The 25,119-nt window shown below is 38.8% G+C and overlaps 1 protein-coding gene across 2 annotated transcripts in view; it reads left to right on the forward strand.

Moving 5' to 3' along the window:
• Window positions 1-25,119, forward strand: part of QRFPR (pyroglutamylated RFamide peptide receptor) — a 70,367-nt gene that overhangs the window by 16,840 nt on the left and 28,408 nt on the right. The window contains exons 5-6 of one of the 2 annotated variants that reach the window (XM_087936191.1): window positions 6,802-6,899; window positions 21,782-21,838. In XM_087936191.1, the coding sequence (XP_087792317.1) occupies window positions 6,802-6,899; window positions 21,782-21,825 (142 nt within the window). In that variant the 3' untranslated portion in view covers window positions 21,826-21,838. The remainder of the gene's footprint in view (window positions 1-6,801; window positions 6,900-21,781; window positions 21,839-25,119) is intronic. The other variant, XM_087936192.1, reaches the window with a different exon arrangement.

Consider the following 25,119-nt stretch of genomic DNA (forward strand, 5'->3'; position numbering starts at 1 on the left):
ATGTGGATCCATCTCTTATTTACTTCTATTACTCTTCATTTTAAAATGGGAGGGTTTTTTGTTTGTTTTTCTACATTGAATTATCCTGTACTACAATATCCTCAATACCATCTCTTAAGAACATCCTGTAGACACTGCTACATCCATTACCTTCCTGTTGTTCTGTAAGATTCAATGTACAGAACTTACAAACTTGTTCCAGTAGTGACATAGCATGACTGGTGAAAACAGATCAAGGGCTTTCTAAATGACCATGGCAGCTTTAGGAGACCAGGATAAAAGTATCTCTAGCAATTGGCCTACCCATTTTTATTTATTTATTTATTGCATTTATATTTTATCTTCTGGAGCTCAAAAAGTAGATTTTTGCTCCTGACATTATACTTCTGAAAGGTACAATGTGCTAAGAGAGAATGATTGAACTAAAATCATATTGTGAATTCATATGTCAGCCTCAAGATCTCTTCGGGTACCCCAACTATTATCCTTTATTTCTCCCTTAGTATCTCTACTACTAGGCTTACTTCTTTCGGCTGTCATTAGCAACGGGGAGGGGTAATTGTGGGGGAAGAGAGCTGGAGGTGTTTTGCATTCTTTTACTGTGGGCAGAAGAAGGGGGGATTTCTTCTTTCCAATTTTCCATTTCTTTCCTAGCCTCTATCCTTTTGCGCAGCTGCGAGGTCTTATCAAAATATGTCAAGGTCAACGGACAGAGGCCTCATCACTACCTGAAGATGCTCACATGATCATATTCGGAACTTTTAATTGGCAGAGACTTCTGGACTTTGGGGGTGGGAACAATTCCATTTCTTTGTATGTGTGATCTGCGCGCAAATTCTCACTTTGAATTCCATTTGTAGCTTCCTTTTCATCTTCCAGTAAAAGAAGAACTTTGCTCTGAACCATGGAGTCTGAGTATTTCTTTCTTGGATTTTGAAAGGAGCACATACTGACATTATTCCGAAAGTCCCCATCAGCCCACCGGAGAAAACACCAATTTTTCTTCCGAGGGGTTTCACATCATGTCATCTCCAGCCAGCGAGGAGGATGAGCAGGGAGCTGTGGGGGGCAGCAAATGCTGTTACCAGAGATGCCAGCCACCGATTTGTTAGCTGACCTTACACTGGAAGAAACTCCAACCGAGATGCCCAGATGGTCGTTAGGAGTTGGATGGAAAAATCCGGAAGACCCCCCTCCTGGAATCACTGTAAGTCGAAGAGGTGCGAGGAACGGCTGTGGCAGGGGGAGGAGATGGAATGCAGGCTGGATCAAGCCGGGAAAAGCTTTAAGGATGCTTCTGAGAAACCCGGCAGGGCTCCAACATATGAGGGGAAGAGAGAGCGAGTTCAGCCTGGGGAAGTCGGGCTGCCACCACCCCTGGCCCATCCCACGCCGGCGCAACCACCAGCTCCCGTCTGGGGAGCCCCAGCAGCGGGGGTAATGCCTAGAAGACGCCACCCGCCCTCCTTAGATGTGAAGTTTGGAGGAAATCCCAAGGACTTGGGGTTTTCCTGGTGCAGGTTGGAAGCTATATGGCAGAATATGAAAGGGAGTTCACCTCTGAAGCAGCCAAAGTAAGATGTGTTACCAGAACCCTGGAGGATGGCAGCTGACTGGGTGGTGACTCTGTATAATGATAACTCCCCCAACTGCGAAGCCTTGATGTTTTTATGACTGCCTTGAGGAGGAGGTTTGAAGACCCTCTGGCAGAGAGAAGGGCCAGGATCAGGATGAAAACCATAACTCAAGGGGAAGATCAGTTGCTGACTACACCCAAGAGTTCAGACAGCTGGCATATCGCATTCGAGGCTGGTCCCAGGAAGCTCTAATAGAAGCCTACAAAGATGGCCTAAATGAAGAGGTATACCACATGTGCATCTCCAGAAGGGATCCCCATGACTTGCAGTTGTGGTACCTGTTAGCGGAAGAGGTGGAAATAGATCTAGCCGAAGTAGACGCAGAAGAGGCTCCGCATGGAGCACCATGCTCCCTCCTCGGCTCCGAGAGATCCCTAAGCCCGGAAGGGAGGGGTGATGACAAGGGCCAAATCCACTGCCTGTTTCCGTTGTGGGAAGGAAGGCCACCGTGCGGATTGTCGAGTCAAACCAGATCCAAAAAAGGACGGGGCCCTGGAAGGAAGCCCGAATCCTCCCCAACCAGGCCTCGCGAAACCGGGCTAACAATAGGGGAGGTTGTAGAAGTCACTCCCCAGCGGAAAAAGAGCTGGGACCCCGACTCCTCCCGACGAGAGTGAGACCGACTCGGAAGATGACGTCTCGGTAAGTCCTAACCGGGCCCCTTACCATTCCAATTAAATTAAGGGTGCCCACCTCGGGTACTGAGGGAAATGCTGGCCTTATTGGACTCGGGGTGCACGAGGTGCCTAATTAGCATGAAAGTAGTTAAAGGCATGGGCATTGGACTGAGAAATTTGAAAACGCCCATATCCTTTTACCAATTAGATGGGTCTGAAGCGGGGGTTGCCCTGCACGGTTTATAACGGAGCCCTTAGAGATGACCATGGGAACCCACAGCGAGACCTTGTGCTTTATTGTGGCTCCCGGGATGGAACACTCCCTAATCTTGGGATTGCCCTGGCTTCGGAAATGGAATCCCCAAGTAAACTGGAGAAAGGGGTGGATACGGATTCGTACTGACCAACCTCCAGGGAGGGAGGAGCAAACCCCCTTAAACCGGGGAGAATCCCCATCCCAAGCCCCAAACCCCTGCTGAGACAGCTTCCACAGGGGCGACGCATAGAAGGGGAGGAAATCCCAAGAGTACTGGGACCTAAGAGAAGTTTTTAGCGAAGAGGCCTCCGATGAGCTCCCTCCCATCGGTCAACCGATTGCAGCATTGAATTTCTACCGGGGTGACACTACCGAAACCAAAGATGTATTCGATGACCCCAAAGGAGTTAGAGGAATTGAGATGTTTATCGACAAGAATTTGAAACGAGGTTCATCCAACCTGCCAGACCTCGAGTGGCGGCCCCTGTGATGTTCCGCGAGAAGAAAGATGGCTCCAAGCGCTTGGTGGTGGACTACCGAAATTTGAGCGCGGTATCCGTGGAAAATGTGTACCCCCTCCCTCTAATGAAGGACATGTTGGCTCACCTGGCCAAGGGAAGATCTTCACGAAACTGGACTTGAGGGAGGCCTATTACGAATCCGAATTAAAGAGGGAGGCAGTGGAAAACTGCATTCAATTGCCCAATAGGTTGCTTCCAATTCAATGTTCTCCCGTTTGGCCTACAGGGGCACCAGCTGTCTTCATGCAATTGATCAACCAAGTGCTCCACGAACATTTATACAAGGGGTTTTGGTCTACCTTGCGATATCCTTATCTACTCGGAGACCAGAGACCAACATGTGAAACTGGTGCAGTCCGTGCTGCACAAATTGCGCGCTGCCAAATTGTACGCCAAATTGTCCAAATGTGAGTTCCATCAAGAAAAGATTGACTACCTGGGATATCGTATCTCACCCGAGGGTCTTGAGATGGACCCGGAGAAGGTGCGAGCCGTATTAGAGTGGGCCCACCAAGAACCCGAAAACAACTTCAAAGTTTCCTTGGATTTGCTAACTTTTACCGGCAATTCATCCCATGTTTTGCTAAAATAGCCATGCCTATCACCAACCTCCTAAAAACAAAGGGAGAAGCGAAGCCAAAGCCTAGCCAGCCGTTGAATTGGTCTATGGGTGCCAAGCCGCTTTTGAGAAGCTAAAAAGACTATTTGCTGCCGAGCCAGTGCTAAAGCATCCGGACATGGATGTCCCCTTCGTGATCAAGCTGATGCAAGTGATGTAGCGGTAGGAGCGGTCTTACTTCAATTAAACGAGAAGGGGACACTACAACCGTGTGCCTACACATCCCGTAAATTAACTGACACTGAACGTAGATGGGCTGTCTGGGAGAAAGAAGCTTTTGCAGTCTGCTGGGCTCTAATGACCTGGAGGCATTTTCTGGAAGGCGCGAGGTACCCATTTGAGGTTTGGACTGATCATAAAAACCTGGAGGCCTTAAAAGCGCCTCGGAAACTATCTCCTAAGCAAGTTAGGTGGGCCCAGTACTTCAAGCGATTCAATTTCTTTCTGAAGTACATCCCAGGAGGAAAGAATTTTATGGCGGATGCTTTATCTAGGATGCCACAATACAACAGTGTTCGAAAAGAAGTGATAAGTCCGATTGTGCCCACCACACAGCTGGCAGCACCAGTGGTCACCAGGGCGCAAAAGAAGAAACAAGAGGCAGATCTGTCCAATGATTTGATCGAACAATTTAAAGAAGCTTTGAAAACAGATGAATGGTTCCAGGCAAATGCAAATACCTGCACTGTTAGAGATGGGTTAGCCTGGATGGGAGCGAAGCTGTATGTACCTAAAACATTGAGGAGCCAAGTATTACAACAAACTCATGATTCCAAGGCAGCGGGTCACTTTGGTTTCGTGAAGACCTTACACCTAGTGAAGCGGCAGTTCTGGTGGCCCTCTTTGAAAAAGACATTGAAACTTATGTAGCAAGCTGCCCAGTTTGCGCCTCAGCTAAGAGACCTCCCGGTAAGCCGCCAGGTCTGTTGCAAAATGTGGCCAGGCCAACTGCCCCTTGGAAGGAAATCTCTATGGACTTTATAGTAGATTTACCTGAGAGTGCTGGGCACACGGTGATCTGGGTGGTGACCGACTTGTTTTCCAAACAGGCACATTTCATACCTTGCACCAAGATTCCCTCGGCGAAGTCGTTAGCCAAACTGTTCATTATACACGTCTACAGACTGCATGGTGTTCCTGAGCGTATAATATCAGATCGAGGAGTTCAATTTACCTCGAACTTCTGGAGGAATTTTTGAAGTTGATAGGCTCCACCCAAGGGTTAAGCTCCGCCCACCACCCCCAAACTAATGGGGCCTGCGAGAGGACTAACGGGTGCTAGAGCAATATCTCCGATGTTACATAAATTATCAGCAAGACAACTGGGTGGACCTGCTACCTTTTGCCGAGTAGCGTATAACAACTCCGTTCACAGCAGCACTGGTTTTACCCCGTTCAAAGTGGCCACGGGACAAGATTTTGTACCCATACCTGAACTTCCTCGCGAGAAACCCAATATCCAGTCATTGGATGACTGGATATCTCAACTACAACTCAATTGGCCAGTCGCTCGCAAAGCTCTGGACGAAGCGCATCAATCCCATAAGAAGTTTGCAGACAAGAAAAGAGCCCACAACAGTCGTATCAAGTAGGCGACAAAGTATTCCTCTCAACCAAGTATCTGCAAACCACTCAGAGATCAAAGAAGTTAGGCCCTAAGTATGTGGGGCCCTTCCTATTAAGCGGTGTGAATCCCGTGACAGTTCAATTGACGCTACCAAAGACTCTTCGTCGCATTCATCCTGTTTTCCATGTCAGCCTGCTAAAACCCGAACACACCTGTACATTGAGACCGACCCAGACTGATCCCCCGTCCCATTGTTGATTGAGGGTGAACAACATTTTGAAGTTAAAGAGATTTTAGACTCTCGAAAAAGGAGGGGTCGCCTACAATATCTTGTAGCCTGGAAACATTTCCCCCTCTCATGCTGAGTGGGTGAGCGAAAAAGACGTTAGGGCTCCTGACCTGCTAAAGAAATTTTATACTAAGTATCCTGATAAACCATAAGAATGTATGCAATGCTTAACATATCTTTTTATTCTCTCTTACAGGGACTAATGTCCTTTTTCTAGGGGGTCCGAATGTCAGCCTCAAGATCTCTTGGTACCCCAACTATTATCCTTTATTTCTCCCTTAGTATCTCTACTACTAGGCTTACTTCTTTCGGCTGTCATTAGCAAGGGGGGGAGGGTAATTGTGGGGGGAAGAGAGCTGGAGGTGTTTTGCATTCTTTTACTGTGGGCAGAAGAAGGGGGATTTCTTCTTTCCAATTTTCCATTTCTTTCCTAGCCTCTATCCTTTTTGCGCAGCTGCGAGGTCTTATCAAAATATGTCAAGGTCAACGGACAGAGGCCTCATCACTACCTGAAGATGCTCACATGATCATATTGGAACTTTTAATTGGCAGAGACTTCTGGACTTTGGGGGTGGGAACAATTCCATTTCTTTGTATGTGTGATCTAGGCGCCAAATTCTCACTTTCGAATTCCATTTGTAGCTTCCTTTTCATCTTCCAGTAAAAGAAGAACTTTGCTCTGAACCATGGAGTCTGAGTATTTCTTTCTTGGATTTTGAAAGGAGCACATACTGACATTATGAGTGATTGAAAACTTTACCTGAGTTCCCATTCCATTAGTTTCATGCTGTAGCAGTAGCAACAGCAATAGCTTATATACCACTTCACAGTGTTTTACAGCCCTCTCTAAGCCATTTACAATGTCAGCATATTGCTCCCAACAATCTGGGTCCTCATTTTACTGACCTCAGAAGGAGGGAAGGCTGTCAACCTTGAGCCAGTGAGACTCGAACTGCCAAACTGCCGGCAGCTGGCAGTCAGCAGAAGTAGCCTGCAGTACTGCATTCTAACCCCTGTGCCACCACAGCTTTAAAATTGTACTTTTAAATTATTTTAATTTTGGATTGCCATATTGCCTATATTGTCTGTATACTTCCTGTACAGAGAATGTTCTCAAGAATGAGAGGATATGATTGATTTTTAAATCAATTTAACTAGTTATATGAAAATAGGATGTTCTGCATGCAAAGTATCTTCCCTTCTACTGAGATATAATTTTTCCTCATACAAATTATTTCTATTGTCTCCTCATCGATATGCTTTCGATCAACAGTCCAAGCTATTTCTCTTTTCAGAAAGAAGAAGCGAGCAATCGTGATGATGGTGACTGTTGTGGTTTTGTTTGCTATTTGTTGGACACCCTTTCATGTAATGCACATGTTAATAGAATACAGTGAGTAGTTTGTTTTTATTAAATAGTAGCAGAGGGAAAGAAAGTAAACAAGACAATGTATTAAAACTACACTAGAATTTTGAATTTTATATGTGCTATTATAATAAATGTATTCCAATAAAGATAATTTGAGTCTGATTATGAAGTGAGTTCTATAGATTCAACCAAGTGCTTTTTTACTTCTTATCAATATAAACCTTCTTCAATAATCAGGGTTTTTAAAAGAAAAACTATCCCAGAATTGGTCAGATACAGTTCTGAATTGCACTATGATTCTGCCATTTGAAAGTAATAATGAAGCTGAAGGGATCAGAGTTCTGGTGTTTTGCTTACTTAATTGGGCTCCTGTCCTCCCATAGAAAAGCAGTACAATTTGACACATATTTTTATTTTACTTTAATGTCCTATCTTCACATGATTAAAGCTTGTATTAAGCTTTTTCTCCATCTGCTAATAAAGGAGAAAACTATATATATCTATATACCAGAGAGTAGTAAAAGAATATTGAAATATTGGATATGGCCATCATAGTTTAATATTGTCTTATTTGATTAAATTAATATCTATTTTAAACCAGCATTTAATTTCCTGTTGACAAATGCCTAACAATGTGAAATTTTTACAAGGCAATACTTGACATTTACTTTTATGCTTTCCTTTCTAGTGCAAGAATTTAGTCATAAATAGTAGAAAACTAATAGTACAGTTTTATAATATAAATGAAATAAATAATGTAGGTAGGATATTAGATTTTTTTTCTATCTTAGAGAGCAGGTTTGGTGCAATTGTTAAGCATTAAATTAGAAATTGGAAGACCATTAGTTCTAGGCCTGCCTTAGGAACAAAGTTAATTGGGTGACCTTGGGCCAATCACACTCTGTTAACCTTAGAAAGGAGATAATGGCAAACTACATCTGAAGAAATCTTGCCAAGAAAACTTATTCAATCTCCAGGAATCAAAAATTTACTTGAAAGCACACACAAACACACAAACAAGAAGGTATAGGCTTGTTTGTTTGTAAGGCATGAGCCAGTTTATTAGCCATCAGCTTCTTAAGTTATTCACTATAAATTATGTATATGGCAGATAAAATTTTAATAGCATGCTTCTTAATAAATTTCTTGATTTATAATTAATTGCCTTTAATCAATTTGGTATACATTTCATTCTGGAATAGTTGGATTTTTATTTCTACTTAACTGGTTCAGATAAATAATGAGATAAATGATTGAATAGTTAATTCATGTACCATTGAAGAGATGCTTAAACATATTTTTTTCTGTGTAGGTAATTTTGAAAGAGAATACGATGATGTCACTATTAAGATGATATTTGGAATTGTTCAGGTAATTGGATTTGCTAATTCAATTTGCAATCCAATTGTATATGCATTTATGAATGAGAACTTCAAGAAGAACTTCCTCTCTGCCATTTGCTTTTGCATTATGAAAGAAAACTTGTCTCCATTCAGACAACACAAAAACTTGAAAATCACAATGATGCAGCATGAAGAAGGGGCCTGTAGAAGAGAGTTGGTCTCTCTGAAAGAGACTAGAAGAGAAGCATTCAGTGAAGGCAACATTGAAGTAAAATTCTGTGACCGATCCTCCAGAAGACACCTGGCTTTTTTCTCATCATAATTCACTGGGCACACCTCACTGGAATCCCAGCAAAAATGGCTCTTTGTGCTCCAATACTTGGCAATGGTTTTTCAAGTATTATATTTAAAATGCTTTGCTTAATATACACAATATGAAGATGTTTTGTGTTTGCTCTCAATTGAGGCTAGTAGCTACTAGGTTTAGATATGGTCATCACTGCATTAGGCAAACAGGCCACAATGGTTAAAGCCTGAGACTGTTTTCTTTTTCCATTTGTTTTAAAAAAAGGTTTATAGTGCTTTATCTTCTGTTTTATTGTGTATTTTTAGTCCAAGAAATTAACCCTTGCCCTGCCAGGTGAACTGTATTTGGACTATATGTGGCCTTGTTGCCAATCAGTGTATATAGCAACAAATCCCAAACAAACCTGTGATCATGGGTTGAAGCCATGCAGCTATTTGATATTCTAATATTTGGTTATTTTTTAAAATAAGGTAATGTCTCCATATTGAATAACAAAAGAAAAAAACCACAGAAACTGAATTTTCTACACAAGGAGTGCCGATTAAGTTTCAGAAGTATTTCTGATAGAGAAAGCAACCTTAAAACCAATTCAGAAATCATTCATTTCAGAGAATTTGAAAACCAGCCATTAAGTAAACATAATATAACATAGTTGACACAATGAAGCCAGTGTTAACCTTATAAAAAATACAATCTTACTACCTAATTTGCTTTCCAAGACATAGAACAATGCTGGTTAAAAGCAATTTAGAATTTGGCATGGCAGATCTTCTCACCAAGTTAGATGGCAAATGATTTTTACTTTTCTCCAAAGGAACTTGCAGTGATCAGTAAATACAGGATAATAAGTAGCAAAGTTACCAACTCCCCTTCAGTGTTTAATTACAGTTATTGGTATAATATGCTTGGAATTGTTAATTCACACACAAGTAAGTGCTCGAGAAGCAGGAAGCTTTGTATTTGCTACAGAATGTAAAGGTAGCTTGCCAGCACAGCACGATTGTTTCTATGATGCATGTACCAAGAGCCTAAAACTGAATTCTGATTTCAAAATATTCACTAGCTACTTTGTTTTCTTTTGTTATAAATTTGTTACAAATTAGCCCATGTAATATAAAAATGCTTCATAGTTTCTCCCCATCTTGTTGAAAGAGTATGTGTTAGCACACTTGTTTTTACAAGCTGGAGACATGAACCACCAAAGGGCCTTTGGACATCAAAAGTACATAATACCTGTCTTACATGTTGTCCAATAACCATTCAGTAGAGCTTCTTCTAGTTACTTTATGGAAATAGCATTAGTGAGTTATAGTTTGTACTTACTAGATGAAATTGCAGCCAAATAATTGCAGCTCTATTTCTGTGGCTTTTTAGTCATTAGTGTAATCCAAGATCTGTTGACAACAATCTCTAGATTTATTTTCTTTATTAGATTTCTGTGATGCTATCTTGTCTAGAGATGAGGAATAGCTAGATATGTAAATAAATACACTGTAAATATATAGCATCTATTTATAAATAATTTTTCTGTCTCCTGGTTTAGCATCTAGATTTATTACTAATTTGGGTATATTCAAGCTTAGTTATTTTTTAACTTTTTACAAAGTTGTAACTTTTGAAGATGCTAAAAAGTATAAACAGATCTTTAGCTTGGTCAGCATAGGACTTTTGTTTTTATATTAATAATGCTGCTATGCTATTTATGATCCCCGTCTTTGCTTACCGGAGCAACACTATAATTTGTAACTTTTTGTCAGTGAGAAAGTGGCATTTTCCTGGCTTAACTAGAAAGCCTAATGAAACATTTAATTTTATCTATTACATTCTGGAAGGTTTCTAAAGCCAAAGTTATAGCTAAATATTTGTAAAAGATATTGTCAATGTATATATAATTTTAAAAATAATAAAATAGAAATTTATCCTTAATTTATCATTTCCCTCCTCCATATGGATAACACTGTACTATATTTTAAAAGCGATCAGTGGTTCTAAAAATTTTTTAGTTACTTTCAACAAAACTACCGATAGAATCTAAATATGTCCTGAATTTTTTACTATTTGATACAGGGAAAGGTTGCCATGGAGATACTAGTTTCGTTACAAAATGTGTACAATCCCTTTTCTGTTTTATAAATTCACTATAAATTGGTGATATGGAAATTTAATTTCGTTATAGGGTATTTTTTCCTGAGGACCTAAGGGGTAGAAGACTTTAAGACCTGCATCTCAAACAAATCCATGACATGCATTCATTAGAGTTGAGCTAGCCTAGGATGCCAATTTAACTAAAGACCACAAGTGTATGGAAAGTGCTCTAGTGTGCATAAACTTAGGCATCCTTAGCCTGCATTAAGTGTACTTAGTAGCTTATTGCAGAATGTTTTGGCATTGTAATGAACCTAGTAAACAGCATAGATGAAGCAGGACGTCACCACTGGTTGAAAGAACATCCTTAATGCCTTTTTGGCAATGCTATTACAATGAGCTCTGGGGCTTAGATCGTTTGAGATGAGTACTCCTAGGTCATTGACAGAGTGAGGATCGTCTACAAGATCGTTTCTGCCCAATTTGTATTTGGTGTTCTAATTTTTATTGCCAATGTGTAAAATGTCTAGAACTTCAATAGAAAAGCTGATGGAAATATAAAAATGAGGAATAGCTTTTTTCTGATCTCACTGAATATTCAGAAACTGGGTGTAGTTATGAGCATAATGGAAATCAATTCTTTATTTCCATTATTAGCTGAAATGCTGCTTAATAAGAATAGGATATCAAGTTGATCCAATAGCAAACTAATATTTCTTTCATGTATTTTAAACTAAATTATTGATGCATAGCAATGCGTGGTAATGATGAAAGCTTATATTTTAATATACATTATAACGGGTGGGATTCAAATTTCTTAACCGGTTCTGTGGGTGTGGCCTAATTTGTGGGTGTGGCTTGGTGGTCATGTGACTGGGTGGGCATGGCTTGTATGTAAATAATATAAATATTTAGATAAATATTTTTTTTATAAAAAAGAGCAACTTTTACCCAAAATCAGGCAGAGCAGGCAGCAAATTGAGTTGCTCACAGAATCACAGATTCATTTAGAGATCTATCTATCTGCAGTCAGCTACCTGAGTCTCACATAAAATTTGCTTGCAAGCAAACTCACAAAATTAACTTACAACACACCATGTATGTAAATATTGAATTTTTTATTTATGAATGTCCCCAACCAAATGATTTAAAACTATTTTTGGTGATACATTAAGAATTTGAAATTCATAGTGCCATTGTTTAATTTTGATTTCCAGGCAGGCGAGGTATTTATTTTCCTGTTCATTTCCAACTGCATTTTTTTTGTCAAACCAATTCATGTAAAAATATTTTAAAAATTTAGCATGTAAAATTTACTATAGGTTAGACTTTTGTTGCCTACATATTTCTGTTTATAACGTTACCTGGAAGCAAACAGGGTACAACTGTACTTATTACTTCTTTTTTAAAGATATTTTATCCTATTGTTACACTGATCTATTTAAATAAATGTTTGAGTACACTAAAATACTTTTTATAAAGCACTGCATACAAATATGTGCATGAATTAGTAAAACATTATACAAAGTGTGTTGACAAAACTTCACTTTTTTTTTAACAGACATTGTCTTTGGTGTATGTGTAAATTTAGTATATGTGCAAGTGTATGTCTTTAGTATATGAGTAAGTTCTAGCAATACACCAAACACCTTGATAATATAGACATGTAAAACAGTTCAATGCAATTTAAAACTAAAGTTATCTCTTTGTCCATTTTCAGAACTAGTACACTTTTTCTGTGCCAGATGGATCTGTTTTCTTGATAATAAATACAAAGAAATCTCAAACACATACACAAAACACACAGCTAATTTGATTGCCAAGAAGGCATCTCTTTAACTTCTGTTTTTATCATTTAATACTTTTGAATTGTGTTCTTTGTGGAAGTTAGGAATGGTGGACACCTCATATTTCACTTCCTATGCACTTTTACGACAAATATCCTTCCCAGTTCATAGAATTATAATCTGCTTATTTTGGATCCCTAGAATAAGAAATCTAGAAGGGTTCTCCTTCCCAATCACCTTTTTTTTTTTTTTGCAATCTTTCATCACTATGGCACACTGAGATTTATTGATTTATTTATTTTGATTTGTCAATTGCTTAAAGATAATAGGTATAAGTATAAACATAGTTATGAATACATGGATACATATAAGAAAAATAAAAGAAACAATAGGACAGGCACGGTAGGTACGTTTGTGCGCTTATGCACGCCCCCTACAGACCTCTTAGGAAAGGGGTGAGGTCAATAGTAGAAATTCTAAGGTTAAAGTTTTTGGGGTTTGGGGAAGAAACCACAGAGTCAGGTAGAGTATTCCAGACATTGACCACTCTGCTGCTGAAGTCGTATTTCCTGCAATCAAGTTTGTTGCGGTTTACCTTGAGTTTGTGTTAGTGTTTGGGGACAAACCCCCAAGCAGTGTGCACAGCAGCAGTCAAGCCAGGCAGCCAAATGAGAGAGAGGCTGGGCCCAAAAGTATACACACACTGGAGACAAAAACACTGTTTGTAGTTTTAAATAGTTATTTAATTCATTTAGAGTTTAAGCATTGTCAATCAGTCCATATGTCATTTTCCAATATATCCATCCAGTAACTTAGTTCATTAAACTAGTCAGTACAATGTCCTTATCTGCTTGTAAATCTTCTCCTTCCGATACCTTTCTCTCGAAGACAACGCTGAGTATGCACAGGATATCAGCTCACCAAGTATACAGTCCTTTTGTTCATCAGAAACGGTATCCAGCACAGTAGCCAACAAGCAGTAACAAACTGACGTCTCAAAACAGTAGTAAACAGCAGGCAGTAGAGATCAGAGAGACCAGGACCAGAACAGGAAGTGTTACGTTTCTCTCACTGCCTTTTATTGCAGTTTGCAACCGCACCCTTAATTAGCCAATTACATTGCAGTTTGGTGCTTAAAGCTACAAACACTTAAACCTAGGTTTATATATTTATTCACCCAAACCTAGTTGGTGTATCCATATACCCAACAGTTTGTATCTATTGTGTGTTCTTGTATTGTTATGGTTGAAGCTGAAGTATTCATTGACAGGTAGGACATTGCAATGTATGATTTTATATACTATACTTAGATTGGACCAAAGGCGATGTAGTTCTAGGTTTTCTAGGTCTAGAATTCAACTCTGGTGGCATAAGGTGTTCTACAACGAGTAGAGGAGTGGAGAACTCTTCTTGTGAAATATTTCTGGACTTTCTCTACTGTGTTAATAACAGATATGCAATGTGGGTTCCAGACTGATGAGCTGTATTCAAGTACCCCATCACATTGATTTGTAATCTGCTAACTGCCCCTGCCTGAAAAGTTAGCTTCTCAAGTTATTCTGAATAGCAGAATAACTTAACATGTAACATTTGTTGCTTTATTTTTTTTAATTGGATAATTCAATAAGGGGCACTCTTACTACTCATTTTAATTTTAATTATTCATACAATACTAATCAGCATTGGTTCTACATGATATGTACAATAGATCGAAAGGACGGGATCGAAAAATATCCAATTTGGCCCTTCCATTGAATGTTCTGCCTAACACATCTGCACCAAATATTTTTCTTCTTTGCTCAGTTATTTCCTTTCAACTGAATTCCTGTTCTCACAAATTTTTGCCCAGATGCTTCCTATAATGTTATTCAAGTGGAAATAAAAATATTTCAGGGAGAAGCTGTAAACTCTGCTAGAACTGATAATTGGTGACTTATCTTAGGTGATTATAAAGAATGTTGCTATCAGAGAGAAATCTTCAGTATCTGAAGATTTTAGATATTTAAATATTGCATAATTAAATATTGCTGTCACTGACACATTCAAAGTAACTCTGGAGCAGATTAATTGCTTGATTATTTAGTGTAGGACTGGTGATACGTAAATTTTGAACAATTCTTTTTCAAGATTCATTATCATGTTCATGGCTTAATGGTAGCCTTTTTAATCACTGGTGATGTAGTTATTTTCTAGCACCATCCAACCATATAGGATAATTTCTTATATTTCAGACACCAGTTCTCATTTTCACTTTCTTAGACCAAGGAGCACAAAAAGAATCTGGAAGCAGAACACTTTGGAATATGGTTGAAATCCTGAGATGCAGGATTATGTTATGTTCTGGCAGTGGAACAAACACAAGCAGTTGTTTAATGGATTCTGCTGCATATGCTAAAATGGCTAAAATACCTGGTTGCAGTTTTCATGTTACTCCAGATTTATTGTCAGGCTTTCTTGGAAATGTTTTACTGTTTTGAAATGAAAAAGAAAAACGTATTTTTATCTTAATAGTGCAAGAATCAAGTCTTTATTTTTAAAATCATTCTCTCATGCACAAAAACTATGAAAAAGCAGATATGTGAACTTGCAAAAATGCTGAAGAAGCAGGTATCTGACCCAAATATAGATAATCCAGATCCAAGATGGAATGGAGAAACTGAGGCAGACATTGGCTTCCATTATGAGTTGGCAATTAATGGAATAGGAATAGAATTAGAATAGAATATAGAACAGAACAGAACAGAATTCTTTATTGGCTAAGTATGATACGACACACAGTGTACATACAAGCAACAAGTTATAAATCATGATCAGACTCATAAGATACATTCATCAGAAATCATAAGATACAACACTAATAGTGATAGTCATTGGATGCCAAATAAGCAACATAATTCATACTAGGATATTAAATAAAATAAATTGTGAAATACAAGCAACAGAGTTGTAGTCATAAAGATAAGGAAATAGGCAATAGAAAAGATGAAAAGAATAATAGTAATACAACCCTACTAGATGGTTTGACAGTATTGTGGAAATTAGTTGTTTATTGGAGTTGATGGAATGGGAGAAAAAACCCCTTGTGTCTAGTTTTGGTGTGAAGTGCTATATAGTGTCTTCTTGAGGAAAGAAATTGAAATATTTCACAGGCCTTTTTCTGAAATAGATCTTGCACATCATTTTCTGTGATCACCAGAGGTGGGGGCCCCAAAGGGATGGGGTCAGTTGTAGAAGGCTTGGCTGTTGTTTGTGTATCTGAAATGCTGATGCAGTTTCACTCATGGCTTATAAGAACACATATCACTTCAGGCATATAGGTAGTCTTCGTTTTACAATCATTTGTTCAGTGATTGTTCAAAATTACAGCAGTGCTGAATGAAGGGACATATGTCACATGCAGAAAGGTTACTGCAGCATCCTTGCAGTCATGCGATAAAAATTCAGGTGCTTGACAGCCAGCTCACACAACCACAGAGACACTGCAATGCTCCTACCTTCCCATCTCCCACTCGTCTATGCCCTTTTGGCCTCCTGTACAATATACTTGTTGGCAGAAGTGTCAGAACTGTAGCGGAAGTAAAGACTGGAGTCCTTCAGCAGTTTCAGATCGCTGCCACTCCTCCCAGGCATTGATTTTAGCCCAAGCACACCATTGCTACTGAGAAATGCTCCCCCCAAAATGGCATAGACCAGGGAAGAGATAAATGGGGTTGCAGGACCCCCATTGGGCCAGGTAGGTAGGAAATACATGAAATGTACATCAAAATTGTATTACTGATAAAATTACAACCAAAATCTAAACTATGATAAAGTCATTTAGAAATGCAAAGGCAGTATTATTAATAATAACTGGCTGCAAAATGCAAAATGAAGAAGGAGAGAACTTAGTTCCTAAAGAGACCACTCTAAAATTTACACGTAGCAAGAAAGAAACTTTTTCAGCACTGCCTACCATACTGAAGTAAGGTATCCAGAAGTGTGTTCAGACTCCTAGATCTAGGGTAAAATTCAGTTTTTAATAGTTTATAATTTATGGACCAAAATGTAAGTAATATTTCTCTTTAGTATTTTGCTGGTGATAATGAAAAAAATATATACAATATATAATTACCCTTATATATACTAAATATATCAGTTGACAATTTAAAGTAAGTGAAATGCAGAGAACTAGGACTATACTATTAAAGTAGCAAATATTTCTAGTTGCACTGTTTTATTCAAAATTTTAATATTACTTTAAGAATATATTAATAAATGCTGGATGCATTTAAAAGTCAATTTGTAATCATGTTTTATTAGAAAGAACCATTGGCCTACAAAACTATTGTTAAATAGTTATTAATATTTCAACTCAAAATTTATAACAAGTTTAAAATAATACAGATGTGTGTATAAATGCTTGGTATAATTTAAATGTGATTCTAAATAGAAGTGTACAATGCACAAATATGAATTAATTCAGTTTTCTAACAGAAATTCTGATACTTAATTTTGTGATCCACCAGAGAGCGCTAAACAAACAATACAGTCAAATTAACAACAGAAAAATAACCTAATGAATTGAAAGGGTAATATTTGGAAGATCATTCTCACACAGAGAACAATATAATTCATCAGAATATTTTCTAAATAAGTAACCAATGGTAAAAGGATTTCTTCCTTCCCTAAACAAAAGCCAAGTAATCTGTTAATATTAGGTGCACAAAAGAGGAATAAAAGTTTGAATACTGAATCTATGCATGGGGTTTGTGCTTGGAATACTGTAGTTGCTGTAAATCTTTAGTTATGGCAATATAACTCCTTATGAAAAACTCATGGAAGCTTTCATTTTTTATTTTTTATTGCTTTTAAGCCAATGACAAAAAAAGAAAAACCCAAAACACATAGATAATGATGATAAAAACCCATATATAATCAGGAAAAGAAAAAAAAATATTGAAGAAGCTTTTGAAAAAGTGAAAACTACACAAAGAAAAAAATGGGAATTGAGGAGTAAATAATTACATTTCTATATATAGTTACCTAATGCAGTTATTATCCAAATACACATATATATTTCTAATAATTAGGCTACTCTTTGAATTAACTGCTTATTATGCAATATTTGATTCAATAAGGTACAATATGCATTTAAAGTACTTACTTTGAAATATAATAATAATATGAAATATACATTTAGAAAAGTAGATTTGAAAATATATATTTTACTCTGAGATGTGTCCTACATGTTTTGTACAGACATCAAATTTTAATGCTTACCTAACGAGCTTATTTATGTTTATACAGATATTTGTATACTGCCTTACACATTGATAGGATCAATGTGCTTTATCACAAAGAAAAATACAAATATATAAAAATATACATAATCGGAATAAATCAAAATTCATGATGAACCTGGTCAAAAATTAAGTGATCAATAATGTAATTTATCATAGAAAAATATGATTTTTTTCTTATATAACTTATCGAATCAGGCATAGTGTTCTGGTTCAAGTAGTGGCTAACGCTCTAAATATAAATTGCCCAAGGTCAAAACCAAACATATCACACAAGTGTTATCACTGAGACCATGGTATAAACTGTGCATTAAAATTTTATGGATTGGCACTGAGATAGTGGTGGTGGGTAAGAAATCAACAGCTGTGTGAAGAAGCCTCTTGTGTAGTGATACTTACCCTGGTCCTGTTCAAAATTGTGATGTTGTTGACCCTGTGAACACCTCTGATCACTTCAGTCTGCCTTGCTGAGGCGTTTACCTTCTGGAGCCTCATAGTTTTGGTTTGATGAGATAAAGTAGTTTGTAGAACTGTGTTGCTTTTCTTTGACAAAGAGTCAGAGCAGGCTGTCTTAATAGCTACTCTGTTCAACTATCAATATGTAGGCTAGGGCCATGATTTTATTTCAAGACTTAGCTAGATAGAGTCCTTCACTGAGCTAAAATACTCAGAAGGAGATGTATTTGCTATTCTGTTTATAATTGTAGAAAGTCGGCACCAACCCACCGTCCTAGAGAATAAAATATTTTGGGGAATATTAAAAAGGGAGGATAGAATATTTCCGCAAAAGGAGAAATTGGGAAATCTCAAGGAAGACAGAAACCAGCCCCAGTCTCAATGCCACAAGCAGAACCTGAGGAGGCCAGCTTTTAGAAAATGCAGATTTGGTAATCCATTCAGAAAGATTGGGTCAGACAAATTCCAGATAAGCAACACAATTAGGCAAGCCAATCCTTGACAAGATTAGCTCAAACACTTAGGCTTTACATTTTCCCTTTTGCCTATAGAGTCAGCCATGACCCCTACATGACCCCAGAGGAATCAAGAAGGTATAAAAAACCCACCCACTCTCAACTTCATTTTGACAGCTGTCTCAGAACCGCACTCTCTCTGTGTGTGTGTGTGTGTGTATTGATTCTGCTCATCAATAAATGGACCTTTCTTTCTTAAGCAACATCCATTTTATTCCTGGCTTGGAACTGGACCTGGATTTTTCTTTCAACATAGCCCTATTCATAAATCCAAAGGGGAAAAGTAGGAACACAAATCATACTAACAAAGATTACATAAATGGCTTTTACTTTTCAACAGTCAATATCTGGTTTTCCTATTAATCCACATGCTTGGTTTTTATTTTTCTTATGGCATTTAATATCCTGCTTTTTCTCTGAGAGCTGAAGAGGCATATGTGGAGTTTTCCCTCATTTTATTCCTGCAAAGACAGACCTGTGAAGTCAGCTCAGCTAAGAGAGAAAATGATCAGCCAAAGTCACTTGATAAGTGGGACATCAAGGCAAACAAAGAGGTTGAAATCTAGTAACTCCTTAAAGTAGCTTCATTGAAGACAATTTATCCAGGAAGATGAGCAAGCTCCAGTGCCAAAAAAACCCTTACATTTACACAAGCACGTTTTATTAATGGATTGACTGCAGCTGGGAAAAAAAAGTTATGCTACGAGTGTACAAAAAGTATGCAGCACTGAGAAGCATTCTGCCTAAAGTGAATCTAAAGACTGATCATAACCTCTGAGTTACATGGAAAGGAAATGACTGAAAACCGCAGAAATGAACAAGCTTCCCTTACTCTTTGACTAATTCCTCCTCTGAACGAACAAGCATTGTTGTGCTGGAAGGTATGGGGCTTTCCTTATTAAAAGTTAATGTGTAAATGACGTAGGCTGAGGCTGTGCTAATAATAAGAGAAATGGAAGTAGATTTAAAAAATGGCAAATATTTTCCCTAAATAAAAAAATTAAATATCAAGACCTATGCAAATTATCTGTATGCTAGCATGTTTAACAAGTCAGACACTTTAATTTGTGATTCGCACACTAAGGTTGGCTTACTCCTTTAGACCTATGTTATACTGGAATGTATTCTAGATCTTCTGCAGTTACCAAGTTATCCAAGAGCTTATATGATTGATTGGGGATGACTCTTAGCAACACTTTTTTTCCCCATGACAAGCTATCCCTCATCTATTATTAAACTATCTGTTCCTGAATTACTGAGTTTGCACCAGACTTGACAAAGTTGTAGCTTGCCTCAGCTGCAACTTCTAGCAAACCCATAGTGAGATACAGTGGGAATTGTAGGTATTTATAGGAGAGGAATGGCCTTCTTATTTTTAGTCTACAGAGGCTGCTTGTGATTCTTCAGGTATTAGATAAATATAGTATTCATAACTTTATCTGGATGTCCTAAACTGGGACACTTTATATGCAAAATTCAAACTTTGCTATTGAGACAACTTCACCCCAAATCTACGCCAAAGTCACTTAGGGTGACACTGACAATCCCATCCCACAAAGACAATGTGACTTTTCATCCAATTTTTTTAGTTAATGATGAATGTAATAATTATTTGGAGCATCTAGCTTCATATAATAGCTTGACAATTGATATTATTTGCTCTTCAAGTATCTTTCAGTGCAACATTGTTACTCTACTTATATGCAACCTGCATTGCATTATTTGTACTTGGCTAGATAATGAATATAAGAAAAGCCTGTTTGTAGCAAAAGATATGAATATTAATTAGATATATTTTATCGTTGTTTTTTACAATATGTCTTTTTTTCATAAGTATTTTGAATACAGTTTATTGTCAGGGCATATCATTTACAGAAAAACAAAGAAAGAATAAACACGAATATTAACAAATATACTAATAACAACAATAATAATAGTATAACAGAACAGTAGCTAGATTTTTCTTTGTATTAGTTTATTTGTAATTCTGTTGATTGTATTGACATTTATAATTATAAACCATCTTTATATTTAATTCATACATAGCAATAATCTTTCATCTAATTTCTACCTCTTTTCTAACCATTCATAAAATCTATTCCATATTAAGTAATATTCTGGGTCTTCTTTGTCCTTTATTTTTAATGTCAATCTATCCATCTCTGCACAGTCTAATATTTTCCGAATTACATTCTCATCTACTGGAGTGTTCTCATTTTTTCAATATTGTGCAAATACAATCCTTGCTGCTGTCAATACATGCAAAATTAAATATATAGTCTCTTTATCATAACCCTCCGGCATTATACCCAACGAAAATATTTCTAGTTTCAGATCTATATGTTGCTTGATCATCTTTTCCAACCACGTATGTATTTTCTTCCAATATTTTTTTGTTTTCATTACAAGTCCATGGATATATTTTATTGTTGTAGGGTACATTGAATTTTCATTAGGCACTGTATTAAAAGCCATATTTTACCAGTGAAACCTTATATGATTTTATTGAATTTTTACTGTATCAATCTTTGGTAATACAATAAGAGTTCTTTCGGAAATGTATTATCTTCATTGTATCTATTAGAAAACATTAAAACATATTTTGAATCAGCCATTTAGAGGAATGAATAATTTGTATTTGCAAGTTCATGTGAGTGACACAAACAGTCTACTTCATTACATGTATATATTATATATACATTTAACTAAGTATAACCTGTTTGGGAGGGTTGGAACAAGCCAGAAGTGCATTACAGTATTGAAGCCTGTGCACAGAAAGTTTTAATACACATTAATACACATTTCTGCATGATAGCTTATAATATGAATATATGCTAATTAACAAAGGATGGATTGAGACATACTCACATACAAGTCCAAGAGTCAAAGACCAAAAGTTTTCCATCTTTTTTCATATATTTTCAATATCTATTTCCATTAGCTTACACCTATGTTTATAATTCCAACATAATAAATAAAGTTAACTAAAGTTTCTTTAATTAATTAACAAGCAGCTTTTAATGCTATATTATAGGCTACCAAATTGGTGGTGACTTAGTGGTGGTGACCTAGGCACAATGTATCCCACACACTGTATATTTACATAACAGCTGTTCCATTCTGGTTCCTTTTAGAAATGGAAAATGACAGTTTCAGAATGCCCAGGCAACACATCTAGAAAAGCGGCTTGGGTAGGTTGATATATTTATAGTATTATTCATTTTTAATCTATGTTTTAAAAATCCCCAAATCTTCACATTACCAATTTTAGTCTTAGAAATTAAATTGGATCAAGTAATTAAGAACCTTGCAATATAATTGCATGTAAAAAAGCAATTGTATTCATTGATTTAAAGGAAATTGACTACATCCTCTGGCTAAAAAAACTTTCACATCAGTAGTCCAATACAATCATGAACAAATAAGTCCACATAATACTATCATCCAAGGGTTGTCCTAGGGCACTATTACACTCCTGTAAATAAGTCTTTTCCTTGAATAGTGTAGTGTAGTGTATTATATGCACTAAATGATCTACACCAGGGATCGCCAACCTTTTGGACCTCAGGAACCACCAAGCTCATAATTTTAAATCCCAAGGACCACTAACCATTTCTGTGGGTGTGGCCTAATTTGTGGGTGTGGCTTGGTGGTCATGTGATTGGCTGGGCATGGCTTGTATGTAAATATATAAATATTGAATTTTTTATAAGAAAAAAGCAACTTTTACCCAAAATCAGGCAAAGCAAGCAGGCAGATTGAGTTGCTCACAGAATCATTCAGTGATCTATTTATCTGCCATCGGCTAGCTCAGTCTCTCAAATTTGCTTGCTGTGAGTCTTCACTGAATAATAGAACCTTCAGTCCTAAGGGAGGTTCGGCTGTGCTTAAAAGCAGAGCCAAGATCTAAAGACTAGCTAGAAAGCAAGAAATCTAACCATTTCCTACTTTCTAGCTAATCTAAATCTCCTGGCACAGCAGAACAGATGATGGTCGGAAAAAGAAAAAATTGCAATTTAGTAGGCAAGTTTGCTGGGTAAGGAGTGAGTGGGCGGGAAGGGTTCCCGCAGGCCATGTGGGCAGCACAGCCTTGTGTTTTTGCACAGCCTGGATTGTTTTGGGTGGGTGCTCTTGGGGTGAGATTTCTCTGTGGTCCACCAAAATGTTCTCATGGCCCACCAGTGGGCTGCGGCTCACTGGTCGGTGACTGCTGATCTACACCAGGGGTGTCAAACTCGATTTCATTGAGGTCCACATCAGGGTGGTGTTTGATCTTGGTGGAGCCAGGATTGGCATGGCTGGGATGGGCATGGCCAGCTCAATGTCACTTGAATCGGGGTTGCTGGTGGTGGCCTGAGCACTCTGCCAGTGAAAATGGGCTGCCAGTGTCCGTTTTTGGCTGTGATGGTCTGCTACATCCCCTGCAGCTAAAATGGAGCTCGGGATGGCCATGGCTGAGCTCCATGTTCACTGGCAGAGGCACCATGGGCCAGTCCTTCACTGTTTCCAGAGTGGCCCCATGGGGCCACTCTAGGTACGGATCTGGGGCTTGGGCCTTGAGTTTGACATCCCGATCTACACTAAAAAGCACTAAACAATCTTATGGCAACATATCTATGGACTGCATTCTATGGTGATCCTAGGGAATCTTCAGAAATACTCTGTCTTGAGGAGTAATTATCAGTTCTTATAAAAAGTACTATGGAATAGAGTGGAGGTGAGTCTCCATGCACTATATCCTTTCTGTGGTTAGTCTTCTAAACCAGGGGTCACCAACCTTTTGCACCTCAGGGACCACCAAACTCATAATTTTAAATCCTGTGGACCACTAATATGAATCCAGCATGCCGCTCGCTGAAATGCCTGGACTCCCACTGACGGGATGGGGTCCTTCAGGCACTTAGCTTGGCTGCCTGTTTCTGCAACCTTAAATACTCAAAGAGTCATTTGGACCCGTTTCCCACAAAAACAAAACACCGGGATCTCTCATCTCTCTCCCCCTCTCTTTCCTTCTCTCTCTCTCTCTCTCTCTTTCTTTCTTTCTCTCCCCTCTCTTTCTCCCTTTCTCTCTTTCTCACCCCCCTCTCTTTCTTCCTTTCTCCGTCTTTCTCTTTCTTCCTTTTTCCTCTTTCTTTCTCTCTTTCCCTCCCTCCCTCTATCTCCCTCTCTCCCTTTCTCTCTTTCCCTCTCTCTCTTTCTCCCTTTCTCCCTCTTTCTCTTTCTCTCCCTTTCTTCCCCCCTCTCTATCCCCAGGGGTGGGGGTGGGGGAAAGGAATCTCTGAACTGGTGCTGGGTGGTGGGAATCTGATGTCCTAAGGCCGATGAGCCACATGCTGAAGACCAGATGGCTGGTGGGGAGGTGGGGCAACAGGGATGATACTGGTGGCAGATGGACTGATAGGTGTGGGAGATCGCAGCATCGGAGCTCTTCCTGGGTGTTCCCTGGCCTGAGGGGGAGGGTGTGATCTCCTGCGCTCTTCCCCTCAGGAGCTTCTCTTCCTCCTTGCCAGAAGTGTTCACACGCAAAGCGCTGACCGCTCCTATGGCATGTTCCAAGCCTCCTCCTTCCCACTGAGCATGTGAGCGCTTCTGGCAAGGAGGAAGAGAAGCTCCTGAAGGGAGGGGTCAAGCCTCCCCCTCGCAACATCTTCACCTAAGGGCATCGCTGGTAGCCTCTTCCTGCAGTTCAGGAGGTCTGTGCTCTTCCCACTGTTCCTCAGCCTCCTCAATGCATGGAGGCAGGAGGTAGCAGACACGACACGGAGTTGACTGCAGGATTGGCCCATCTCCCCACCAGCCATCTGGTCTTCAGCACATGGCTCATCAGCCTCTGGACTTCAGATCCCCACCACCCAGCACCAGTTCAGAGATTCCTTTCCTCCCCACCCCCATCCTTTCACAGGCCAGGGAACACCCAGGAAAGTCTCTGATGCCACGATCTCCCCCATGCTACCCTCCTTCCCCACGCACATCAGTCCACCCACTGCCAGTATCACTCCTGTTGCAGACATGGCTGTGCTGCAGCCCACCAAAATTTTCTCATGGACAACCAGTAGGCCGCAGCCCACCAGTCGGCGGCCACTGTTCTAAACTGTGTTTAGTCTCTTAGATGTGGCTTCTAAGGTGGGAAAGCTTCTCCAGAATAGACTGCAGAAATTGAGGATGGACAGGAGAAAGGGAAGAAGAACAGCAAGGCTCAAAGAACCAAAGGTCTTTCTTTACACCTCAGTCACTTCAATTTTTTTCCCTCCTGAGACAAATGAGCACAGCACTCAATTTTTTCTTAGTCTTTATATTTTTAGCCTACCATATTTCAGCTACTATACAAATCTGGACAGTCACTATATGATACAAGAACCAGTTTAGTCTTGTAGTTAAGGTACCAGACTAGAAAATAGAGGACTGTGAGTTCTAGTCCAAACTCAGGCATGTAAGGCCCCCCACCGTCTGCTCTCACCTCACAGGGTTGTGG

This window comes from Pseudonaja textilis, chromosome 6 (genome assembly GCF_049901715.1).
Source record: "Pseudonaja textilis isolate UNSWEBS1 chromosome 6, rPseTex1.2, whole genome shotgun sequence".
NCBI classification, from domain to species: domain Eukaryota; kingdom Metazoa; phylum Chordata; class Lepidosauria; order Squamata; family Elapidae; genus Pseudonaja; species Pseudonaja textilis.